General features: G+C 37.9%; 2 protein-coding genes across 3 annotated transcripts in view; one reads left to right on the top strand and one right to left on the bottom strand.

Moving 5' to 3' along the window:
* Positions 1-887: 887 nt before the first annotated feature.
* Positions 888-8,335, top strand: ccdc181 (coiled-coil domain containing 181). Its single transcript, XM_059341670.1, has 6 exons — positions 888-1,275; positions 2,763-2,872; positions 5,620-6,567; positions 6,663-6,809; positions 7,028-7,185; positions 7,758-8,335. The coding sequence occupies exons 2-6, from the start codon at positions 2,771-2,773 to the stop codon at positions 7,927-7,929; spliced, it is 1,527 nt and encodes a 508-aa protein (XP_059197653.1). The 5' UTR covers positions 888-1,275; positions 2,763-2,770; the 3' UTR covers positions 7,930-8,335.
* Positions 8,336-8,407: 72 nt separating this feature from the next.
* Positions 8,408-24,703, bottom strand: part of p3h2 (prolyl 3-hydroxylase 2) — a 72,265-nt gene continuing 55,969 nt past the window's right edge. For both annotated transcript variants that reach the window (XM_059341668.1, XM_059341669.1), the window contains exons 4-15: positions 21,464-21,595; positions 18,200-18,327; positions 14,923-15,012; positions 14,456-14,496; positions 13,483-13,574; positions 13,216-13,343; positions 13,041-13,136; positions 12,624-12,774; positions 11,578-11,695; positions 11,397-11,472; positions 10,747-10,887; positions 8,408-9,709 (exon numbers count right to left, since the gene is read on the bottom strand). In XM_059341668.1, coding sequence (XP_059197651.1) covers positions 9,617-9,709; positions 10,747-10,887; positions 11,397-11,472; positions 11,578-11,695; positions 12,624-12,774; positions 13,041-13,136; positions 13,216-13,343; positions 13,483-13,574; positions 14,456-14,496; positions 14,923-15,012; positions 18,200-18,327; positions 21,464-21,595 — 1,286 coding nt within the window. In that variant the 3' untranslated portion in view covers positions 8,408-9,616. The remainder of the gene's footprint in view (positions 9,710-10,746; positions 10,888-11,396; positions 11,473-11,577; positions 11,696-12,623; positions 12,775-13,040; positions 13,137-13,215; positions 13,344-13,482; positions 13,575-14,455; positions 14,497-14,922; positions 15,013-18,199; positions 18,328-21,463; positions 21,596-24,703) is intronic.

Genomic DNA, 24,703 nt, shown 5'->3' with positions numbered 1-24,703 from the left:
TTATTTAGAAATAAAAAATAAAAATAAAAATAATTTTATATATATATATATATATATATATATATATATATATATATATATACATATATATATATATATATATATATATATATATATAAACAAGACATTGTATACATACATAAATAATATGCATGCTGCTATTTTGTAATTGCTGTCGTTGACATCAAACATAATTACACAATACATATTAATTGACAACAAGCTGGGTACCCATTACACAGTAGGGCCCCGTTTGTAATAATTCGATCAAACATAAATTAATTTATTAATTCAAGACTTTAAATTATATAGCATACCACCTTTGATGCGTGTTTAAACTGTTATTTTATTTCAGTCTCATTCGTATTGTTCTTTTTATTATTATTATTATTATTATTATTATTAGTAGTAGTAGTAGTAGTAGTAGTAGTAGTAGTAGTATTGTTATTATTATTATTATTATTATTATTATTATTATATCTCGTTTCGTCTGCAACAATCTATTATGACATCTGACTTTATGACGATATCTACAAGAGAAATATTCAGACTCCCAAACAAATGCGATAAATCCTTGGACTGTATATAAATAATAGTAATATGACATAGTAATTATAATAGTAATAGTAATAATTTATTATTATTATTATTATTATTATTATTATTATTTATATAATATATAATAATAATAATAATGATAATAGATAAAATATCACAATCAGTGATACTGAATACAGTTTGGTTGTTCAAAGCAATTTTTAATGGGAACCTTTTAGAATAAATATTTTTCAAACATACTTTTTTTTTTTCGCGGCTAGAGCATGGATGGACCAATATTAATTTAACATCTTATAAACTAAATTTTATTAATTATTTATCTTCTGTACTAGCTATCTATGTGCTTCTACAATACATTGAGTGATATATTATTTTTATAGCAACCTTCTAAAATAATTGTTTTTTTTTCTTGTTGCTGAAGGTTTCCTGGACCAGTTTGTTTTTTGTTTACAGTGTCTACGTGGAGATTTTATTACTTGTGAGCGAGTTTTCTCTCATGTGTGCGCATGCGCAAGTAGTAAAGCGTGTTGTCGGTCTCTATGGCGACGGTCCCATTAAACCTTTTAGGGCTGCAGAAGCAGATTATGTGCACAGGTGCTGCTCTGCAGACTGCCAGCCTCTATGTGGGCCAGTCAGATGGAGTGAAAACAACCTGTTCGCATGTGCTCTATCACCGCTTTTAACTCAACAGGAATACTACGCAAGAACCTGCTTCTGGTGAGTTTTCTAACAGCCATAGACACAATATTTTACTCCTATTTATTCCCAGTAGCCATACATTTGGATCAATATGTCTCCGATAGGCGCGAGATGTGCCCCTACAAGTTAACCTATTAATTCTGTCTCCGTCCTGTTTATTTTTAACAGCACGCAGAGCTACAAAAATAAACAGGATTATAGTCTATGTATGTTAAACTGTCCTGTAGACAGTGAAAGTGGTTCTGAGTCAAGACAGAAACAGCTAATGTAAACACAGCCTACATGTCAGCTGAGCAGAGGACATATTTGTGACAAACAATTAAAAAAACCAACAAGACAAGAAAATAGTTTACTGGTAACCGTGTTGTACTGGTTTCTGTCCAGTAGGTGTCGACCAATCTCCAACACAAGTAGAAGTAAAAATAAAAAGCTGTTACTGTCGTTGTATAACGGTATACATCAAGATTTGGAGCTCAGCTACTAATTTGGTAAAAGAGACAAAGACTAGTGCAAGAACAAAATAAAATATCATAAAAGCAACAATGCACTAACAAGGCAATAATTTCACATATGTAAAGTGCACGGTGGGTTTATCATGACTGCAAGTACACAGAGTTGTATGCATTACTATATTTAAGTATAGTTATACAGAAGGATATTCAAGCCTACAGAAGAAAATGTGAAAAAAAAACGAGGATATGGAACAGAATACATAAACTGCACAGAGCAGCAGCATTGTATGTGTAAACAGTAAAAATATCAAATAGCAGCATGAATAAGTGTAAAATAGTAAAAGTAAGACATGAAGTATTGTGAGATGTGTGAGAATTAGTGCCACAATACTCCAAAAAAAACTCAATCCATAGGACACACAAACCTTATATATAATTTGTAATATTTTGCTTTTAATTTGGTTTGTGTGATGTTGTTTTGATGATCCAAATGGATGATGGGATACCCTATTCTGTACTGTACTCAAGTTCATATTTTCATATTTGTATTGCGCCTAATTTGCCTTTTTTCCCTCCACAATATATACTTAAATGTGACTGCCATGCGTCTGATATAGGATACAATATGCATTATTCAAACCTACACTGACATTTAAAACATAGACATTTTTTAACAGTTTAAGAAGATATCTGTGTTTATATATCTGTATCCACCATTATATGGGTCTTCAACTGGACAGTGTTAAATGAAAATTTTCATGCAGTTGTATTGTTGATATGTACAGATGTCAAGGATGTCGTTAAACATAAATTAACTACACAATCAATCAGGCCCAACACCATGTACTAAAACTTTGTATTTAAGAGTGAAAGTAAAAACTACCTGGGTGGTTTTGTTTCGACCATGAATGTCCAAATTCATTCTCAAAAGGCCATGGACTAAGGATATTTTATTTGTGTTGAGAAAATGTGCTGACTTACTTATGTGACTTTCATCTGGCCCTGCTGCTAGTGTGGCAGTAATCTTGTATGAGATTTGTCTGTCTCTTCCAGTGAAGATTATGAGCGAGGTGGTTTGTGTAAAGTCTCAGGAGGAATATGAGGACGACTTTGAGAAGGATCTGGACTGGCTGATCAGTGAGGAAAGCCGGAGTGACGATCAGGTAAGCAATCAATATAAGATTATGACAGCAGGGTGATTGCAGCTAACTTATTAGGTAGTGCTTCATGAAATATCAGCAGTGGTAGAAAAAATATTCAGATTCCTTACTTAAGTAAAAGTATTATTATCACACTGTGAAAGTACTCCACTTGTTGGGAAATATTTTGAGGAAACCTTTAAAATTAAATTATCTGACTCCAACGAAAAAACCTCTCACCTATCTCTCTGCGCCGATCGTTTGATGGGGAATAATGAGCAGGAGACGTCCGAGTTCTCAGTTTAACCTCACTTTATTACAATAAGTTAAGAAATGTGCAGTTACAGAGTCTCTGGGTTCAATCTACATTTCCCTGACAACACATAGGCTGGTCAGATCATGAAGGCTGGACCCAGTCTAATTTCCCTGAATCCATTTTATAGCCTAACGGAAGTTTACTTAAGAATGTAGGTTGATCTTTCCAGAAGTTGCCTCTTTTCGGTCTGTTGATTTTTCAGTTTATTCAATACATGGACACGTCATGTCACTAGGCAGAGCTGTCATCTATCTCTCTGCTCAGCACATCATGTCCTGCAACAAACTGTCAAATCACCAACTCCTGCCTTGAGATAAATAACCTGCAGAAATATTACTGGAGACACCGATTTTGTAATAGACACATCCATATAAAATATATCTTTTTGTGATAATAGAGTCTTACTCTAAATAGGGCAGAGGAAGTTTAAGCAGATGGAGTAAATGTATTTAGTTTACCCATAGTTTAACAACTCATCTTAATATTAGCACATGAGCATTGTAGCAAAGCAGCTTGCATGATTAATCTATCAATGCACAGAGAGACTACACACACAGATAGTGACGTACACAGAGAATCTCAAAAGCACACACACATAGACAGTGACCTGCACAGAGACACTCAAATGCACACATGATTATTCTAACACACTACAAGTAAAAGTCCTGCATTCAAAACTGCTTGCTCAAGCAAAAGTAGCATCAAATGTTATTGTTATTCTGCATTATGCAGAATTGACCCACTCAGATTGTAATGTATATTCCAAATATATTATTAGATTTTTATTATTTATGCATTTTTGTAAGTAGGGTTTTCATTTCCTCAATGTAGGGCTTATTTTAACTACTTAATATACTGCTATGAGGTTTAATGAAAAAAGAAAAACATCTAATCATTTAAATTGATCATATATTTTTTATCTTAAATCTTGACCTGAAAAGTAACTAAAGCTGGCAGCTTGTAGTGGGGTTACTTCACTTTTCATGACTTACATTTAAATTTACATTTAGTCATTTAGCAGACACGTTTATCCAAAGCGACTTACAGAAAGAAAAAAGCAAACAATCAAGGTATAGTGCAGTAAGAGCCATTAGTGCAGTAATAAGTGCTAGTGACAATTCTTTAAGGAGTACAAATTATCGTGTGGTGCTAGGAAAGAAGATGCTCTCTGAAGAGCTGGGTCTTCAGGAGTTTTTTTTTTTTTTACTTCATCATGTTTGTGGCCTTTAAATAAAGCAAAGGCCTAGTCTGTCTTCCACTCTGATGAATAACACGTTATTGATTGTAAATTTGTTGCTTGAACATCTTTAATAACTCAGAAATCAAGATGACTGAGATATATTGGTTGTTGCTTCTCTTTTCCGTCGTGTGAAACTAAGTGAGTAGTGCTGCTCTACTTACTGCAGCCCGGCTGCTGCTCGGGTCTCTGGCCCTGCTCTGTGGAAGTGTAACAGTGAGTAGTGTTGAGTTACCCGACCTGGCACATATCACTGTTCGCATGTGAAACCCTCTCTGTTCACATACAGTGACATACTTTCACTGTGTGCCACTGCTGGATGCAATATTGATGAACGTGCTTACACACGTCTGTTATCACACCAGCACGCTGTTACCTGCTGAGGATCAGGGCTGGGCAGCTGATCAAATTTTATTTTCAAATAAGATTTAAGCTTACGATTACGAAAAGACAAAATTATTATTTTGCTGCATTCTGTTTCACAATGATGTTCTTGTTTTGTCTTGTTTTAGAAATCCAGCAGTAAGCTTTTGCTTGTTTAGCTGTTACTGACTAGAATATGTTGAATTAATGTTTAAGAGTTTTCATTTTGTTGGGGCAGTGCACTCAAATAAAACATATTTGATCTAATTAATTTTGGTCTAATTTATTTAGATTCATTCTAAAATTTTATATTTTATATTTTATAAACTGAATATGTGTTCCATCGTGTGAATTAGGTTGTGGAAGTGCGCTAATATTGCAAAATAGTTGATCTTATTTATTTTCATGTAACTTATTATTTATTATGTTTCTATTATCAATAAACTATAAACCCTTTCATTTTCATTCATTTGTTAAATATCTTTTCTTAAACACTATTTTATAAATATATATATATATATATATATATATATATATATATATATATATATATATATTCCATTTATTTTTATTTTAAGTTCAAGAAAATCCACTGTTAAATATATTTTTAGGTATTGAATACTTAATATTGTTAGGTATAAAAGTAAAGTAAAGTAAAAAAAAAGTTGATTTGGTCCAATGTATTTTTACTTATTTTCAGATTTTTTATTTATTTTTTGTATGTATATTTATCATTTATTAAATTAGTTTTTTAATAGTTAGTTTATATGGTAGTTTTTTGGTTAAATTATATTTCAAGTTCAAGAAAATCCACTGTTTAAAAATTGTTGATGTCGCTGCCTTTCTGCCATACAGGGTCCTGACTTTGACGACATAGAAGCAGAAATTGACAAAGAACTGGAGGAGGATGAGAAAAAGACCATAAAGAAAAGAAAGCAGAAAAGCCTCAAGGAGGAGAAGAGAGGCAAGAAAACCGAGGAGCTGGAAGAAGATGAGGAGAGGTGGCCCTCACCGATGGAGCCGTTAGAGCATGACTCAGACAGAGACAGCCCGAACAAGTCATCATTAGTCCCGCCTCCTCCAGGGACAGAAGACCAGACGGACGAGGAGAAGAAGTACATTCTGGAGAAGATCCAGCAGGCTAATCGGGAGCTGCAGGACCAGGAAGCTCCAGATAGTTCGAGGCGCAGGCGGCTTCATTTCAAAGAGACGCTGGTGGACCTGGTGGTGCCTCCGCTGCAGTTTGAGAAAGATGGAAACGGTGGTGAGGTGGAAGCGAGGCAGAGTAGAAAGGATTCAGAGGCAGAAATGGAAGTGTCCGGGAAGCTTTCTGAGCTAAAACTTTCCCCTCGCGAGGAAAGTGTAGGAGGATCCAGTAGAGCTGTGGAGAGCAGTGAAGGAGGCATAAAGGAGGGCAGAGTGCTGGTAGAAAAGGATGGTAAGTTTGACCTGGTCAGCCTGAAAGAGGTGGAGAGTCAAGGACTTCTCCCTCCTATAACAAACAACTACAGTGACTACTCCTCCACGCGTCACCAGGAGCAGACTGTGAGCTCCAGTAAGAGCCACAGGTCTTCCTCCTTCCAGCAAGGCATCGATCACCTTCGCGCCCCCAGACCTCCAGCTCAGCCTAGGGGCCGGCCCAGCTCAGCCAGCCACAGCCAGAGAGGCAGCCAGAGGAGGGACAGCAAGCGGCGGGTGCAGTCGGCCACCGGGACACCCTACCAGGCCACCTACACCCTGTCCCCCCAGCAGAAGGAGCTGCTGCAGAGGATCCAGGAGAGGAAGGAGAAGCTGGCCAGAGAGGTAGGAGACAAGTAACTGCTGGTGAGATAAAAAGCAAGAAAGTAGCAAATTATTCTTTTGATCACTGTTTTAATCACTTTTACGTCCCATGTCAGGAAGAGCAGAGGAAACTGGAGGAGGAGGAGCAGAAGAGGCAGGATAACGAGCTGGCGTTTAAGGCCTGGCTGCTGAAGAAGAGAGAGCAGTTTCAGGAGGAGAGAAGGATCCATCGAGCCCAGGAGATGGAGAGGATGAACTGTAAGGTAAAAAACCTTTGACCCTGTAGCAGACCTCCTCTTCAGCAAAGAAGAAAAAAATTGTTAAACAGAGGAGGGACAACAAGATCCTTAACATACCGACCTGATTATAAAATTACAAGGAAAAGCAAATGACCACACTGCTCAGGGCAATTGAAAGACATTTGTATAATAAATGTATGCCATCGTTTCATCTTTATTACTGGATGTGTTTCTTCGTGCAGAAGGACCCCAGCGACCCGGAGGAGTCGTTCAGGCTCTGGCTTCAGAGGAAGCAGGAGCAGCAGCAGAAAGAGAGACAGCTGGTGGAGCTGAAGAGGCTGGAGGAGGACAGTGGTTACCTCCTACACAGCCGTGAGGAGTGTGAGCATGCCTTCAAAGTGTGAGTTACGTTTTTATTCACTTCAAGTGCCAAATAATTTCAAAGCATCACACAGTTTAACAATGTCACTCCCAGTGTTGTATCCTCTTTAGGGCGGTCACAATATCAGATTTTCAGGACATGCTGGCCAAAAAGATTTACAATATAGTTGGAGTTGGAGTAAAGTTTAAGGACAGAGCAAAAATGCAAAGAACCAGAAAATATTTAAGAGGCGGTCCATTTTTTAGTTCACAATATTATCATGTGCATTAATAACATGATATCAACATCTCTTCTTTTAAACCTCACAGTTATATATATATATATATATATATGTATATATAAAAATATATTTAAAAATAAATGTGAAATTTGTTTTCACTTGTGAAATGTTTTTTTTACGTACGTACATTATGTTTATCTTAAAATGTACTTTTAACAAGAGACAAGATGTTTTTAACCTCACGAATACTAACATTTATTGTCTCTTGTCACATGTGAGTTTTAGGGTAAACGTAGCAATTACTAAATTAAAAATATGGTAAGTGTAAATTTGCTGGTGGTTTCCCCGACCACCCTCTTCCTGTCCTCAGGTGGCTGAAGCGGAAACAGGCGGAGAAGCGAGCGGAGCAGCAGGCGGCTCGAGAGCGCTCCCGCAGGCTGGTGCTGGAGGAGCGCCGCGCACGACGCATGAGGGACCTGCTATGTAGCGTCAATGAAACCAAGCCATTCAGATTCACAGAGCAGCTGGCCTACCGCTACTGAACCAAACAAATCCAACATGTCACATAGATTCAAGTTCAAAGACGAGACTTTTTATTCTCTGTTCAGCTGTCTCAAGGGTTTTGTTTTATTCTTTTTGTTTGTCAAAGCACATTTCTAAAAAAGAAAAGTTTACCGCAGTGACCTCTACCCAGTGTGATGAAATGTATTGAGTGAATGATTTTTTACTGTATTTACTTCGTGTAGTGGCAGATGCACTTTACTTTAAATGGAGCTCTTGCAGCTCTGTTTGCCTTTTGTCAGATTGTTTAATAACATAAATATACAAGGATAGCTTCAAACGAACAACCGGTTACTGAAGGAATTAAATATATATTTGTAAGATGAAAATAATCCTGGCTGTTTGACAGACAAACAAGTAATTTATCAGTGTCCTCATTTAAAGGCATTCTTATTTGATACAAAAGAATGAATGATGTTTCATTTCATGACATAAATAAAGAAAATACACCATCAAATATAAATATGGCATTTTATATTTTTAATTTATAGGCATGTACACGTACATTTTTGTGTGCTACAGCATTTCAGAATTAAATATCAGTGAAACAAAAGTGGCCAACCTCATAAAACGACTTTTATGAGGTTACAGTTTAGCAGTTGGAATTTATGTAGGGGATAAAAAAACAAAAAAAAAGCTACTCTTTGTACGTTTCTCTCCGTTGGGTTTACAGTGCACGACTCGGCCTATCATCTGTATCATCAACACAAATATAAAGACATAATAGAGAAAGATACAAATATGTATTCCTTGAAACAGGAATGATTGACATCTTTTATGAAAAAAAGTTCCTCATATTAAATGCAGACAGTCAACACAGCAGCTGTCTATTATTAAAAACACATAAATAAAAGTAAAACATGTCAGTGAACATGTAAACCAGTAAATATTCTGCTGTGCGTCCAGAAAGGAGGGGAGTGATTCATCACAACAACAACAACAACAACAAGAGACAAAGTAGACAGAGGAGTAGACAGAAGACATTTTCAGTTTCAGTCTTGACACACAGAGAAGGACAGAGTGCATGATCATTAAATATTCAGCATATTAGAACATAAATCTTTCTTAAACTATTTGTATGAGTGCGTATTTGAACATCAGGTACCCAAATTAGAAAAACAGTGCACTGCCTACGTTGAAAATCATTATTACTGGCACTGAAATAAAATAAAAAAACATTATTTAGTAATAAATGTTAGTAAGAGAATATGTAACAGTACCATTTGTGAATTATTTGAAACTACTGACCACTGGAATGAAGGTGCTTTTTTAATATCCGTACATAGTGTTTATGAATAAAATCTATTGGATGTGTTGTCAATAACAAGAAAAAAACAAAAAAAAACTCAACTGCCGTTCTTCTCTTTGGCTTCTTCACAGTTCAGTGAGATAGAGAAATAATCAGTCTACTTACTGGGTACAACAAAACAAAATGAATTGGATTTTTTTCTCACTGGAGGGAAAGACAAAGAAACAAAAAGGTAAACTCAAGTACTTGTGTTTAGAGAAACATTTAAAAACAAAAAATAAAACGCGACTGACAACACAAAAATGACAATATTATTAATCTTGCACTTCAAACAGTACAAAAATAGAAAAGTTCTGATCCAAAGGTTGATTCAATAAATAGTTAAAATATATAGAAGGATTTGATGGGAGGGGATGCTTCTACAGTTCATCTTTAGGGTTGATGTTGAGGCCATGACCCCACACTGACTGTGTGTCCAACGCCTGGATCACCTCGTCTGCCTGCAGTCTCTCCTAGGACACGGAAAGGAAAGAGAGTTCAGGTTCAAACTGGAGCGATCATTATAATCAAGTTAGACAAACCATTGGGGTTCAGGAAGAATTCATCAGAAGGGATTTCTCATGGATAATGAACAAGATGTAACTGCTGACTCTTTGCTTTCAAAGGTTGAAATGGAAGGTCCATTATTTCCTGTGTTGGTTTGAATCTTCCCCAATTTCTTTAAATTTGTCCAATAATAAAGAGTTTTCCCACCCGTTTCCATATCTGACACCAGATAGCGAGTGTATCTATCTCTTTCAGCGGTGAAAAAAGTATTCAGATCCCTTATATGAGTAAAAGTACTAGTACCACACTGTGAAATTACTCCACTACAAGTAAAAGTCCTGCATTCAAAACTTACTGAAGTAAAAGTACAAAAGTATCAGCATCAAAATGTACTTGAAGTATCAAAAGTAAAAGTACATGTTATGCAGAATGGACTCTCTCAGATTGTTTTATGTATTCCAAATTTCCAAACAATTTTATTTGATTATTATTATTGATGTTATTGATTTATGTAAGCAGGATTTTAGAAGGGCAAATTTTACCTACTTAAAGGTTTAATTTAAAAAAATAAATGTCTAATCACTTTAATTTGATCACATTTTTATTTTAAATCTCGACCTGAAAAGTAACTAAAACTGTCAGCCAAATGTCATGAAGTAAAATGACTATATATGTATCTAAAATGTAGTAGAGTAGAAGTATAAAGTTACACAAAATGGAAATACTCAAGTAAAGTACCTCAAAATTATACTAAAGTGTAGTTATATCCAATAATGGTTGACATGTTCCAGCCTGGATAAAAAATAATTACTATATCCGCCCTGACTCCTTTAGTAAATCAGAAAAATTAATCCCTGGCTTAATAATATTATTTGTTTAAACAGTTAAGAATCTTTGTTTAAAAACAAAATCATATGCAATTTAACTCAAAGCTTATTTCGGAAAGCCAAGTTATTAATACTCATTTGGTTGCAAAGGTTCTTTAAGTGAAGCGTTAGTTTACCAGTTCTCTGAAGAGCGGGTCGAGGGTGAACCACAGAGCGACGGCACACCTCTGCCCGCTGGTGACGGCCTTCACACCGTGTGGATTCTCTCCTCCTGATGAGAAACCCACCATCCTGCCACACTTTGGCTTCACTGACGCCTGCAGACGAGAGGGAGGTTACTATCTGTTCATATTAGTAAGAACAAAATACACTATTTATTTATTTGTTAGCTTGGTTATTAAAGCAGTCATTTGTCCTGTTAGAGTGCAATACTGAATCTTCTTTTTTAATATGCATTATTATTATTTATTTATCTTTTTTTTTTTTACTTTTTCACTTTTTCAACTCAGCACAATGAGGGCCTGTCCTCAATAATCTCTCCAAGACATAAATACAGATTGATTCAGCCAAGGCTGGGAGTCAAATAAAGAGACTAAAACTGTCTAAATGTTTGGAGATCACTAGAAGTCTCTTTCCCCATTTCATCAACAAAAGGTCAGTTTTCATGAAAAAATTGTAGTAGCCTTATGAATAACCTTATATATATATGTATATATATATATATATATATATAAAGTGCAGCTGATCTGAAGGCATGCTCACTTCCTTCCTGTGTAGTACAATCTTTTTAAAGTAAAACTCCTGTTGCAGGAAAAAAACGTCTTACCGTGACTGTTTTGGCATCCATTTCTGTGAATATGAACTCCCCTCCTTCAAAATCTCCATTTAGATATAACAGTGCACTGAAAAAAAGTAGAGGAGAGATCAGCATAGACTCAACATTAACTTTCCTGTGTAATCCAGCTGCAGAAGAGTATATCATTGTTATGAAAATGGTGGCTGCCCACCTGTAGTCTCTGTATGTATAAGCTGGCGGCTCCTTCCAGCACTCGTTGGCCTCGGGGTCCAGCAGACAGTTGTCAGCATGGATGGGATGGCTCAGGTCATTCCTGTGGTCCTGCTGGCCTGTAAACACACAACACACAAAAAGCAGAAATATGATGAATGAAACATCCTTTCAGGTTTTTCTAACTGGGTGTTTTATTTTCAAATCTACCCAGTCATACAGCAAGTGAACCATCAATGATAGCAGGAGCATCTACAAGATTATTTTAACCATTTTAATAACAAACTCTGGCCACGTTTAACTTAGCTGCCCTGGTTAGTTTATGAAGGCCTCACTGTTTTTAGCTGTATTTTATTGTTTTTTTTTTTTACCTACACGCTTTCTTATTTTCGACTGCAATACTGCTGCCTTTCAAGGTGACAATGAAGGTTGATTTGATTTGATTTATTTATAAGCTACTGTACAGCGTCCATAGTTGGTAGACGTATATGTTTTAGTGGTACTTTTTTTTCTTTAGTGGTAATTTCTGACACTGAAAGCCCAAATGTCCCAGTTTTCCTCCAGCACATAAACACAGCATACATTTGTAGATCTGTGTAGAGTTGCAGAAAAGAGTTCTTAAAACTCCAAACACAAATGTAATGTGATCTGTGAGTATCAGGCGATCTGTCTACATACATTTAACAATTTTACAAATATTTTATACACAGGGAGCTTTTTGAAAGTAAAAACTGTCAGATCTTTGAAGTTGGAGTTAAAAATCTGTATGTAAAATTTAAAAAATTGTTTGGGCTGTGATGTGTGCATTATAAAAATGTTGCACGTGTGTTCAAATTGCTTGTTACTGGTGTGAGGATTAGATTTGCATTTGCATTTGTGAATACCCCACATCGCTTTTTTTAAATTTATAGTAATGTAATATACATTTGTGACCATTTTGAGCCTAATCTTTCTACATATATATTAATGTACAGGGATTTCAGCTCATTCTTAAGAGTAGCAGTTCAGATGACAGTATGTGTTTCTATGTTTCTGTGTGTGAGTGACCTGTGATGGCTGTCCGGCACACCAGGTGTGTGTAGGAGAAGTGCAGGGTGGAGTTGAGCAGGAAGTAAGACTCGATGACCCGCCTGGCTCGCTCGCTGATGTCGTAGAACATGCGAGCGCTCCTCATCGGGACTCTGCCCTCATAGCCGTACTGCAGGGAAGAAATAACAAAAGAGAGACAGTAACATGTAGAGGTAAACAACAAATAAAGAAAGTATACTATACAGGTGACAGGGCACGTCTTATTGAGCTCTGTATGTGATGAAGCTTCTGATCATAATCCTGAATAAAGTGATTTTGTTTTAGATTCTCTTCAAATACATTTTGCTCTGACAAAATGCCACTTTCTTGCAACCTCGACAACTATTTGTGCAGATGAAGGATGCAGTGATTTGTTTATGTTTAGTGTTTGTGTACCTGCAGGGTTTTGAGCACAGTGGCTCCTTCAAACTTCTCATTGGGTGTGTGTGGAGACATCCTCCCTCTGTACCCGTCTCCAGCCATAGTTACAGCCTGCAAGACAAATCCAGAATTTAACTTTAAAGTTCAGACTTTAAATCATCATATGATCAGTGTTGTGTAATGTTCTTACATGTGCCAGGTGCCTGAGGTCTGAACACTCCTCCTCAGATATGACATGATCCAGCAGCACCCGCTGGGTCCCGTTCAAGGCCGCAGAGTTCTGCACCAGCTGCACGCCGTCATACAGCAAGGGGCCACCTACACAGATCACAGAGCAGAGTTTAATGGATGTTATCTCAGCCACGGTGGTCGGAGATATTTAACAGAACACTAATGATCGTCTTTTGGCAGTTAAACTCCCGTTCCTGCTTCCTCTCTGGCTGCACGGAAGGTTTACCTTCTTTGAGCTGCTGTGGAGCAGCGACAGCCACGTCCTTCTTCTCCGAGATGGGAACGTACTCCATCCAGCCATCTGTACCGGAGGGGATCCTGGAAGAATGAAGAGGAGAGGATGCATTTTGTTATTAGGGGTCAAGAGATGGATGAGTATTTCCATTTTATGTGACTTTATACTTCTACTCCACCACATTTTGAGGCAAATATTGAACTTTTTACTCCACTACATTTTGCTGCCAGCTTTAGTTACTCTTCAGGTCAAGATTTAAGATAAAAATATGATCAATTTAAAGTGATTAGACATTATTTTTCAAATTAAACCAACTGGAACCATTCTATATAATGAGTACTTCTTTTGATAATTTAAGTTTTGAATGCAGGACTTTCACTTGTTGTGGAATTAGTACTTTTACTTTTACTTAAGAAAGGAATCTGGATACTTTTTCCACCAGTGCCTGCTAAACCTGTGACATTTTTTTAATTACAAAAACACTTATGTAGCCAATTTAAGTTTTTATATGATATGTACTGTGTAGAGAAAAACGCCCCAAGTGGGACAAAATCAGTCCCAAGTCAAGACAGTCAACTACAAAGTCCTAAACTTTGAGTCCATAACAAGTCATAATTTGCTCTTCACCAAATGTAATGCAATTCAACAACAGAATATAAATATATATGAAATTAGAACAAATCGAGAAAGCTTTTAGCTGTGGCTCAGGTGGTGATCAGAAGGTTAGTGGTTCCATCCCTGGCCATGGTAGTAAGATACTGAACCTCAAATTTCTCCAGTTGCTGAGTCATTGTTGAATGAATTAGTGTGAGTGTTGTTAGTTACTGGTGCGCAGGTGGAACCTAATCATTAAACAAACTGGTGCTGAGTGCCGAGTCCAAGTGAAGTGACTAGAGTCTGACTTGCGTTCACACCACTTAAGTTCATAATTTTCAAAATTTTACAGATCATGACATCTCTTTACCTGTTTGAGTCCTCTCTGCCACCTGTGCTGCTCCAGTAATTCTGCAAATAAAACAGAGGGACATCTGTAATCTGCACATTTTTACTTTCAAAATATTGAAGTCACAAGACCAGCGGGGCTGATATGACTGACTCGTGAATTATGACATATGTCAAAGTGGCCAGCAGGTGGCGCTGTTGGCTGAAAGTCAGCAGTGGATGTCTCCCAGACACCTGTTACCCTGCTCTGAGTCAACCAGCAGCAGGGGCACAGTAATGCCTTTACACACCCAGCAGGAGATCTGCTCTGCATCAGACACATGTGGACTGGCTTACGGATAACCGCCTGTAAAATTACACCATCTCTTTTCATTTCTGGGCAAAGCAGAGTATTAAAGGGCACTGCTCTGCCAAGAAATAATCGCGGTCTGCTTTCAATTTGTAGCTACACATTAAAAAAGAGGATTTGGGATTTTCTGTTAAACTCACCCCTTCAGTAAATTCCACACCCATGGTACTGCTGCCAATCAGAAGAAGCTCCAGTTCCTGTTTGTGCCTCCTCAGGTACCACGCAGCGCGCTGAGAACACAAACACGGCACAAGGTTTATGGTGAATAGTTTCCTGAGGCATTAAGGTAAATGTAAACGCATGCTTGACAGATCTAAAGGAGGGAAATAACTGCGGAAAAGGTCCTTAAACAAAAGCAATAATGATTTAATATTTAGCTATCATATATCAAAACTCTTAAAGTGACAGTTAACCCCTCTTCTTACCCTTTAAACCCAAACAAAAGGAACCAGAACTATTATTGTTTCTGCCCCTCGGCTCTCCTCGCCTCAGTGCCAGGACTAATGGAGTGTGATGGCAGCTCTCTTTCTTTGTGTCCTCTCAGAGGGACAGTTTTACTACCGTTTCCTGACTGGAGTAAAAACTTGAATAGAAGAAAAAATCTGCTGTTTTACAATCTTTGGGTCATACAGTAACAGAGGGTGCTGCTTTTGGCTTTGTGTTAGGACAGATAGTGACAAGACAATAACAGAAAGTGTGTGTGTGTCTAAAGGATTTGACATGATTGAGGCCAATACTGATATTAAGATACTAAAGTAAAAAAAAATGAAAGTGGTTTCAGACATTGGTTAACATTCTTTCATTCATTACACATAAGATAAACATTTACAAGAAAGTTTTCTAAAATACATAATATGTCTAAAAACAACTAGACCCACGTTATATATTTTGGTGTGTTCTTACATTTTCCTAAATGTTTCCAACGATTTAAAACCTAGAGAAATCCATAAATGTAATCAAGGTAAATGATTGGCTGCCTGTTCGATGTACTGTTTAGTGTCATATCCTCTTTGCCCCTTAGCTTTCTGGTTGTCTGTCATAGGATTTACTTTGTAGATCTTGATAATTGTTAAATATATATAGTGACCGGAAAAAAGAATGAAGTGATCAGACAATCAGAGAAAACCGATGTAATCCCTTTGCCGAACAGCATCAGGGAAACAGATTTTTAATGTGAAACTGTTTTATTCAGTGAGTTAACTGGTTGTTATCACCAGTTTAATTTGATTGAGACCTCTGTGGATAATTTGGCTGCTGTTAAGAAGAAATTAACACTGAAGGAATGGTGGTAAAACAGCTCCCATTATCTTCATGATGTTACCAAACTCTAACTTTTGTTATTGTTTTGATCGTGAGACCCCTTGTACCAAAAAAGAAGAAGACATATTGTCTGTTTAAATACTGGATGTGTGGATGTCTGAGTGTAAATGTGCTATAAGACTGCATACAGTCATGTGTTTTTGTCTGTTTGAGAAGGGGAAAGTGGTTGGAGTTGGGGGAGGGAGGCCATGGTGATGAGTATTATGAAACTTGAGCCTCCAGTAGCGTTTAAAGTAGTGGTTTTAAGAAAAAGAGAAGCCCTCTTTTCCAGCACCCCTTATACAAACAGCCCCCAAATTTTTCCGGAGACTTCTGTGGGCACTCTGACATGACTTTTCCTCCTCCTCCAATGTTCCTGAAAGGCAGGATTCTTTGGCAGGGAGGCAGGTCAGGCCTGGCACTGAGATCTAGGGCTCAGTGAATGAGCCCCCCGAAGCCGTAGGGAGAGAAGACGCAGAGAGGAGAGCCGATCTGAGGGCCAGAGACTGAACTGTAAACTGACGGGACTGGAAAGACTTGAGGTAGAGAAAAATGTTAGCTATGAGTAGAAAAACATAAGCATGAGCTGCAACACGCCTGCCTCTCTTTATCTCACGATGTCAGCCACACACAGTCCTGCTGGGAGCCCCGCTCGCTATAATGAGTACCAGGCTTTCTAGGAAAGAGAGGTTGTGTAATTAAGACTTAAACAAGGCGCTGCTTGACTTTTCAAAGCAGCCGATCAGATTTTCAGGACGGACAAATTCTTGATGCTGAAGTGGCTGATGGGTAGCCAGGTTTAACTAATCAAATTTTCTCTAGCGGGCACCCATTTAGCCTTGAATCATTCAGAGTGTTATGTACACCAGGGGGCAAGGAAATAATAAAGAGCACGCCCAGGGGGAGAAATATGTCGTCGTAAACACATTGACGTAGCAAAATCTGCTTAATACTTCCAGCTGGATGGAGAACACATACAAGTGAAAAGCAAACTTTAAGAGGCAAAAGCTGCCAAGCGGCGAGTAGCAAGTTCATCCAAGAAATACAACAAACGGCCGGCTGCCTCCTGTCTTCTCTTTTCCCCTCCAATCCACACTTTTCCTCTCCAGACTCTTTCCCTACATTCCCTTTAATCTGAAAGTATATTGTTGGATAGACTGAAGACTATACTGACTTTAATGATGTTTTAAGTTCTCCTAATTATTCCGCCCCACACTTAAATCCACTTCTTGTGTTTCTTAAATGAAACATAAGAAAGCTAAATTACCATGCCAAGTTCTTGTCAACTTTTAAAGAGGAGTAATGGAAAGTATCCTGACTGGAAACAATACAAAAAGTCTTTGCAGTCAGTGGTTAAAAACACTATTGGTACCCAGTGGTGGTTGTAACTGAGTACATTTAATCAAGTACTCTACCTAAGTACATTTTTTAGGTATTTGTACTTTACTTGAGTATTTCCATTTTATGTAACTTTATACTTCTACTCCACTATATATTTTACTTTTTACTCCACTACAATTATCTGACAGTTTCAAAATTTAACATAAAAAAATGATAAATTAAAAGTGATTAAAGAGACTTTTTTATTTATTTAACCTTATAACAGAATATGAAGTAGTTCAAATGAGCCCTATCTTGAGAAAATGAAAACACTGCTTACATAAATGCATCAATATTAATAATAATAATAATAATACAATAATATATTTGTAATATATATAACAACCTGTGAAATATGACCACGTCATATTGATGGCGAGAAAAGATTTTGATCACCAGAATCTAACCACTTCATCTGTGAGTCCAAGAGGTCAAAGTGAAAGTAATTCCTTCCAGGCTTTTCACAGATATTGCCTCCTAATGTTGCCGGTGTGGAGGTACAAAAAATAGTTCTGTTTTATTTTTCTCCTGTAAAGACTACAGTTTTGCTTAGCAACCCTGTTTTGTAAAATGACAATAAATTAACCTACATTACAACCAAAACAACAAAAAATATAGCCCTTCTAAGTTAATAAACTGTCTGTGAGACACATTCAGCAAACCGTCATCCTCGTGTTATTTTTCCCAGCCTTCAAACCAACAACCGCTCCCAAACCCACGAGAACAGCAGATCATCACCTCTCTTGGCTTGCCGTCGTGTCCCAGCAGCTCTCTGTAGTAATCCACGTTGTCCGTCATGAACTCGTCTCCCTCGTGGAACAACAGGTAGGCCAGAGAGCACTGCAAGGCCTCCTCCAGCCTGTCCACTGCAGAGACAGACAGACAGACAGACAGTTAAGGTTTCTACTCATTATGACCTATTAGTAATGCTGGTAGGCCCTATTATCTTCATTATAAAGCTCAAAATAAGGTTTGCGGCTCCGTTCCAACATTTTGGCCAACATTGGATCTTTTGTTAATAATAGTTGCCGACCCCTGCATGAGAGCACTACCCAAATTGTGGGAGGTGCATTATGTTTACAAAATATGTGTCAAAATACTATCTGGATTAAGTATTGTGGTTCAGCAAAGATGTCGTGGCCAACCAATCATATTCTACAGACTTTAGAAAAATCTTTGTTTGGTGCAGATCCTACCATGATCATTTAAATATACATTATTTTCAATGAAAATTAGTATAAATATGCATGATTCCTTCCAATATTGTGAGTCATATTGCAATTGCAAGATAAGTCAAAATAATCACAATTTTCTCTCCAAAAATCCCTAGTTTACATAGGAACACAATTAAAAGTAACCTGCAGAGTTTTTGAACTGTAGCAGTGCTGTGGAGTTTTTTATTTATATCTGCTGGATGGACTGGATGACCTGTGCCTTAGTGAAATGTGGAAATGTATCTATCACGGCTGACATTCCCAAACCATTACAGCAATGGAGCAAAAGCTGCACACTGGTTGACATAGTGGAAAAAGTGTGCACAGACACACACACATGCACGCACACACGTGCACACACACAGTGGATTATGAGGAGCTTGTCAGGAGTTGTGACAGTGATGAAGTGAGACGAATGTACAGCTGGACGCTTCACTACTGTCTTCCTGCGTTGATTAAACACATATGCAAACTCTGTTTCACATACATTCATTTAAAGAAAGAACCACAAATGCACACAAATTCATTTGTAACTCCATGCACGCACACACACACACACGCACGCACACAGGCACGCACGCACACACGCATGCACACACGCATGCACACACACGCACACGCACAACCAACTTGTAAGTGTGCAGGGTTAACCAAAGACTTCCTGTCTTGGCCGAGGCTTAGGCAGCGTATCTGCTGCTGTCAGCTGAGTGTTCAATAAGAGCCGGGAGATTTGAGCTCAGTCAAACAGAAAAACGTCATAGCGGATTTATTTAGGAAACTTAAGCAGCTACAGCACAATGCTGCTGAGTGATGGCAAACGTCCACTGTGGAGCCATGGAGGAGGCCTCAGCGCCGCTCGGTGCTAAAGCACTCAGATTACTGACTTGTGTCGAGTAGTAACTGCCGTCGATTTTTTTTTAAGTTTGGACAGGAAAAATGCTGGTACTTAAAGAAAGGAAGAAGTAAAAACCCTGCTGCATTTAAAATAAATAACATGCTGTTAAAAATACTTCCTAATGAAGCTGGATAAAGATTAACTCGGCTCTGTGTGAAGAAAGGAAATAGCCTTGGATGCAATATAACTAAGACATGACTGCCAACATGCAAATCATACATCGCCCTGATTTTAAAGAAACACAAGTGATTTAAAGGCTGCTTATTACAGCCAGGGTTATGTTTTTGGTTCAGTTACTTGTTGATTTGTCTGTCTGTCAGGAGGATGACAGAAAAACTACAGGCATAATTTTCATGTAACTTGGTGGAAGGGTGTAACATTAGCCAAGGAAGAAGCCATTACATTTGGGAGCGGAGCCAAATCACAGGGAGCATTTTCACTTTAATTCCCTGCGCTCCCTGTGTGCTCTTCTAGTTTTATATAATTCAGATTTATTCAAGATTAAGTTGAGTTAAGAGCAACAAGTTGACAGCTGTTTCCAGTATTTGCGTGAAAACGAAGAGCAAAAGAAAGAGATCAGGTGAGCCGTGAAATATTTTTCTGAATAATTTTTTTTCCCATTCTGACACAACATGAATGCAGCACACATGGCCTATCTCGCAATATTTACAGAAGTGAAAATACATTTGTGCATCTGGGATCCACTCCAAATTGTAATGGGTTCTTTCTTGGACCATGTCCATCAAATTTCACAAAGATCGGGGCAGTAATTTTTTCATAATCCTGCTGACAGACAGAGAAACAAATTGCACCAAAAAGATAACTCCTTGGCGGAGGTACTGTAACATCCTGTGGGTTGAGGATTCATTAAATCTCGCTAAATAAGACGACTAAAGTGGTAACACTGAATTTATGCTCATATTTCACTAGCACTGGCTTTCATCCTCTGCAAGTTGTCAAGTTCATGCATGCATCGCTTCCAGTTCTTGATAGAGGTAGAATGCAAATAACGTGATGGTTAAGCTTGAAAAATGTCATAGATATTGTGAATGGATTTGATATCAGGGAATAAGTAAATAATATATCTTCAGAAGCAAAAAATAAACACTTAGCTTAGCTGTTTTCCCCATGCTGTTTTTCCCATTTCCCATTAATCCCATACAGAATACTGAATATCTGATTCACTAAGACTCTTTTTATAAACTCAAGAAAGCTTCTCAGGCTTCCACAGACACACACACCAACACACACCCATCAGCGGCTGTTAGAAGTCTGAGCCTGCTCTCAGTGTGTTTGCACAGACCCGATGATCCACTTTGCTTTATTAGAGCCACATGCTTATGGGTCATTAAGTATAATCTGGTGATCTCACAACCACTCAGCACACTGTCTTTCCCAACTACACTTTGTTGTTGTGCCAACACTCTTGTCTAGAAGAGTTTTTCACTACTTCAACAACAACAGAAGACTTGAGCCTGTTCATTCATTCATTCTACCACACACAGGCACAGACAGACACAGACACAGACACAGACACACACACACACACACACACACAAACAGACACACAAGCACAGACACACAAGGAAACAAGCACCTGAGAGCCCGGACATCAGATTGGATACGCCCATGTAAGAGTTGCCCAGACAGACACAAACACCAGATAATGTCATTATTAAACAATGTGAAACTGTAAACGGGGTGCGGCCAGCTGATGATTGACTCGACCTGTCTGCAACTCTTGTATGTGCATGTATAGGGAGTGTGTGACCTTTGGGTGTGTCCATCTTCTTTGTTCATAAATACACAAAAGCACAGTCTGATAGATGTCCTGTTCACAAACAGTTTCGTTCCTTGGGCTACGAAGTGTTTTATACTCCTTGAACAACTTACATTGGAAGTAGGCAAACTGCAGGTAGTCGTAGTGCAGAGGCAGGTAGTTCTCCATGGGCGAGAGGCGGCCCGGCCGGGTGGCGAGGTCTCGAACACACTCGTGTTCACAGTGCAGCACCTGAGTAAAGTGATCTGCAAAACAATGAAATCGGATCAGTTTTACTCCAAAATAGGACTGAGATATGAGAATATATATGGTCAAAAACTTTATCAGTTTCATCAGCTTTATCATGATATATATTGGAAACAAGATATGATTCAAGCATTTAGGGAAGTTTATTGTTGGTACATGAAGGGGAAAGAAAATGATGTACTCAGGTCCCGATGGAGGAACACCTGAATAAAGAACTAAGGCCCTAAAATAAATTAAAAAAGACACTAGACATTGCAATAAATAGACAATAAATAGATAACATAAGTGTGAGAGAGGTAGTGTGGTTGATGGTTCTTGAATGAGTTGTTAAAAACTTAAAATTAAAAACAGCATAGTATTAAAAAAACAGCAGAAACTCTCTTGTTTGGGATAAAAGATTTTGGCCAGGCTTACACAAAACATGTGTTACATGTGCACATGCAAGGAATTTGACTCCAGTTTGCTTGCTCGAAAATTAAAAAAATATGTACAAGGTCAGGTTGGTAAAAATATGTACATGTAGAGCAATGGTAGAAATTAATAGTTATAAAGTGTCTTTTTAAAAGGCACAGTTGTACCGTATATGCACTTTTTTGATACCCTCATTCAATTCAATTCTGATTTGAGAAGACACTGTGGGTAGAGATGCTGTGGGCTGCAGTTACAGCCAGAGTACCAGACGGATTGGTTTTTTATTTATCCTACATTTTTCTTAAATACGTTAACCCTGTGTGATTTGCGGAATCAAAAAACCTTTTGTAATGGTTTACTGTAATTAAAACAAAGCTGTAAATAATTGTATCAAACAAGAACAGTGGCCAGCAGCTCATATTAGAGTGTTTATATTACAGTTACAGTCAGTTATACGACTGCTGGGCCTGGTGAGTCAGATATACGACTATGTGTGGTCTGTTGCAAATTTAACACACTGATGCAATATGGTCACTATTACAGTATGGTCTCCTGCCCACAGCCATTAACTGTGCTGAGGTCATTGATGTGATATCAGCTCGGAGCTAGAGGAGCAGCTGAAAATAAGGAAGTACTCGTTAGCCTTACAGTCATTCTGATGGAAACTAATCGCAGCAGATCTCCAGCTCATTACACTGATTTCCTTGGACTGCAGAAAAACCTGTTTGGCATCAAGGCACGTGATCAAAGCTGCACCAATTAGCAAATTAAATGTCTATTGTATTGATCTTCACAGAACAGGGGAGCATATGTGTCCCTACTCTGAGAATAATGAGAACTGTGTGTAAAACAGATGATGAAAGTAGATCTTAAAGTGCATTAGTGGTGTCTTTTGTTCCCTGTAGTCGAGTTAAGGGTAAGGTAGGTTGTTTGTGCGGGGGGAAAAAAACTGGAATGAGTTTGACTTGATGAGCTGTATCAAATCAAACAGCATGTCCAACATCATGTTGTTCCCTGTTGCTGTGGAGCAGATCATCTAAATGTTGCTCCCTTTTTAACCATAAAGTGCTTTCATGTCTCCGTCTTCCTCGCAGGATCGACAAACAACGAGATTCATCACCACCTGAGGAATGGCAGACTTTACAAGGTGCTACATATCATTTCCTTTTGTCGATCCCTGAGAGAGGAGCTATCAGAGTGGATGATGGAGTGTGTGTGTGATTGTGTGTGTGTATGATTTGAGCGTGAATGCACAGTGAGGTCACTCTTGAGCAGCTGCAGCGCTACTTTCCTCACCCTCACACAGCCGAGTTGTGGTCTGTTTCGATCTCTTCAAGAGTCTCGGAGGAGCGGAGACATGATGTGTTTTAATGCAGGAGTGTAAAGATTACGAAATTTCTCCTGAAAATTAAATCACTGCACGAGGGAGTGAATCTATGAGAAGCTTTCTCTTTCATTAAAACACACAAAACGGATTATATTACTCTCAAAAAAATACATCTTAACACAAATAAACATCATAATCACAGGCTGAAGTAGAGTGGTGCTATGGAAAATAATCCCCTGATTGTAAGTAAAACAAAGCACGGCCAAAACTAATTAGCCTTAGTTTCTGTGTTTATGCAGCCCGGCCATACATATTTGAGACAAAGCACACTTGTCAGCAATTAAGCTGCGGCTACTGCACAAAACCCGCCTCAATTTCCAGAGAGAAAGGCCTGACTCGTGTCATCAAAAGCACCACTGACCAAAAGTAGATGTATTTGCATAACAGTGTAATCTCGTAATTATGATCTGCTGCTTTGCTGTGGAAACACACATCCCTCGACATTAAAATGCCTCAGTCTCTGCAGGAGGATGGTGGTAGAGTCCTCCTGGCTGCAGGCCATGTTGTAAACAAGATAAAATAATAATACAGAACATAAAACGCAAGCTTAGGGCTTGTTATTTATGAAGCTCATTAAAAGTGTATGACTAACACTTGGTGACGCTCCTCTCTGTAACTGTCTGCTTGGCTGAGCTCTGACTGTCTTATAGTGACCTCTGTCGTTGAGCTGCTCTGCTCTGTTTAGGGCCCAGACAGCAGCAGGGAGAGGGAGAGGAAACAGTGACAGAGAGTGAGAGGTGCAGGTGGGAGGAAAGGGCTGACGTGTTTCTAAACTGCCTTTTCCTCTCTGTACTAGGGTATCTATACTCAATATCTTTAACTTATTGACCAAAATAACCTAGTCAAAAGGTACCTGTATTCGATCCTTTTTAAGGATCTAAATAGAAATGTAAGGTATTGCTTAAGCCTATCATCACAAGTGTTCTCCTAACGATAGATAGATAGATAGATAGATAGATAGATAGATAGATAGATAGATAGATAGATAGATAGATAGATAGATAGATAGATAGATAGATAGATAGATAGATAGATAGATAGATAGATAGATAGATAGATAGATAGATAGATAGATAGATAGATAGATAGATAGATAGATAGATAGATAGATAGATAGATAGATAGATAATAACATATAATTAAATATAATAAAAATATAAACAAATAAGAAATTGACAGCTATTTGAGAGCAGCTGTGTTTGAAAATCACATGCTGATATACTATTTATACTGAGCATAACATAAAATTGAGTATGTATGTTTAAACTGCATAATATGTGGATTTTGGGTATGTAAGAAATGGAGAATT

The sequence above is a fragment of the Centropristis striata genome, chromosome 9 (assembly GCF_030273125.1).
Source record: "Centropristis striata isolate RG_2023a ecotype Rhode Island chromosome 9, C.striata_1.0, whole genome shotgun sequence".
Lineage (NCBI taxonomy): Eukaryota > Metazoa > Chordata > Actinopteri > Perciformes > Serranidae > Centropristis > Centropristis striata.
Note: the sequence above shows the minus strand (reverse complement) of the source record. Positions and strands in the feature narration are given on the sequence as shown.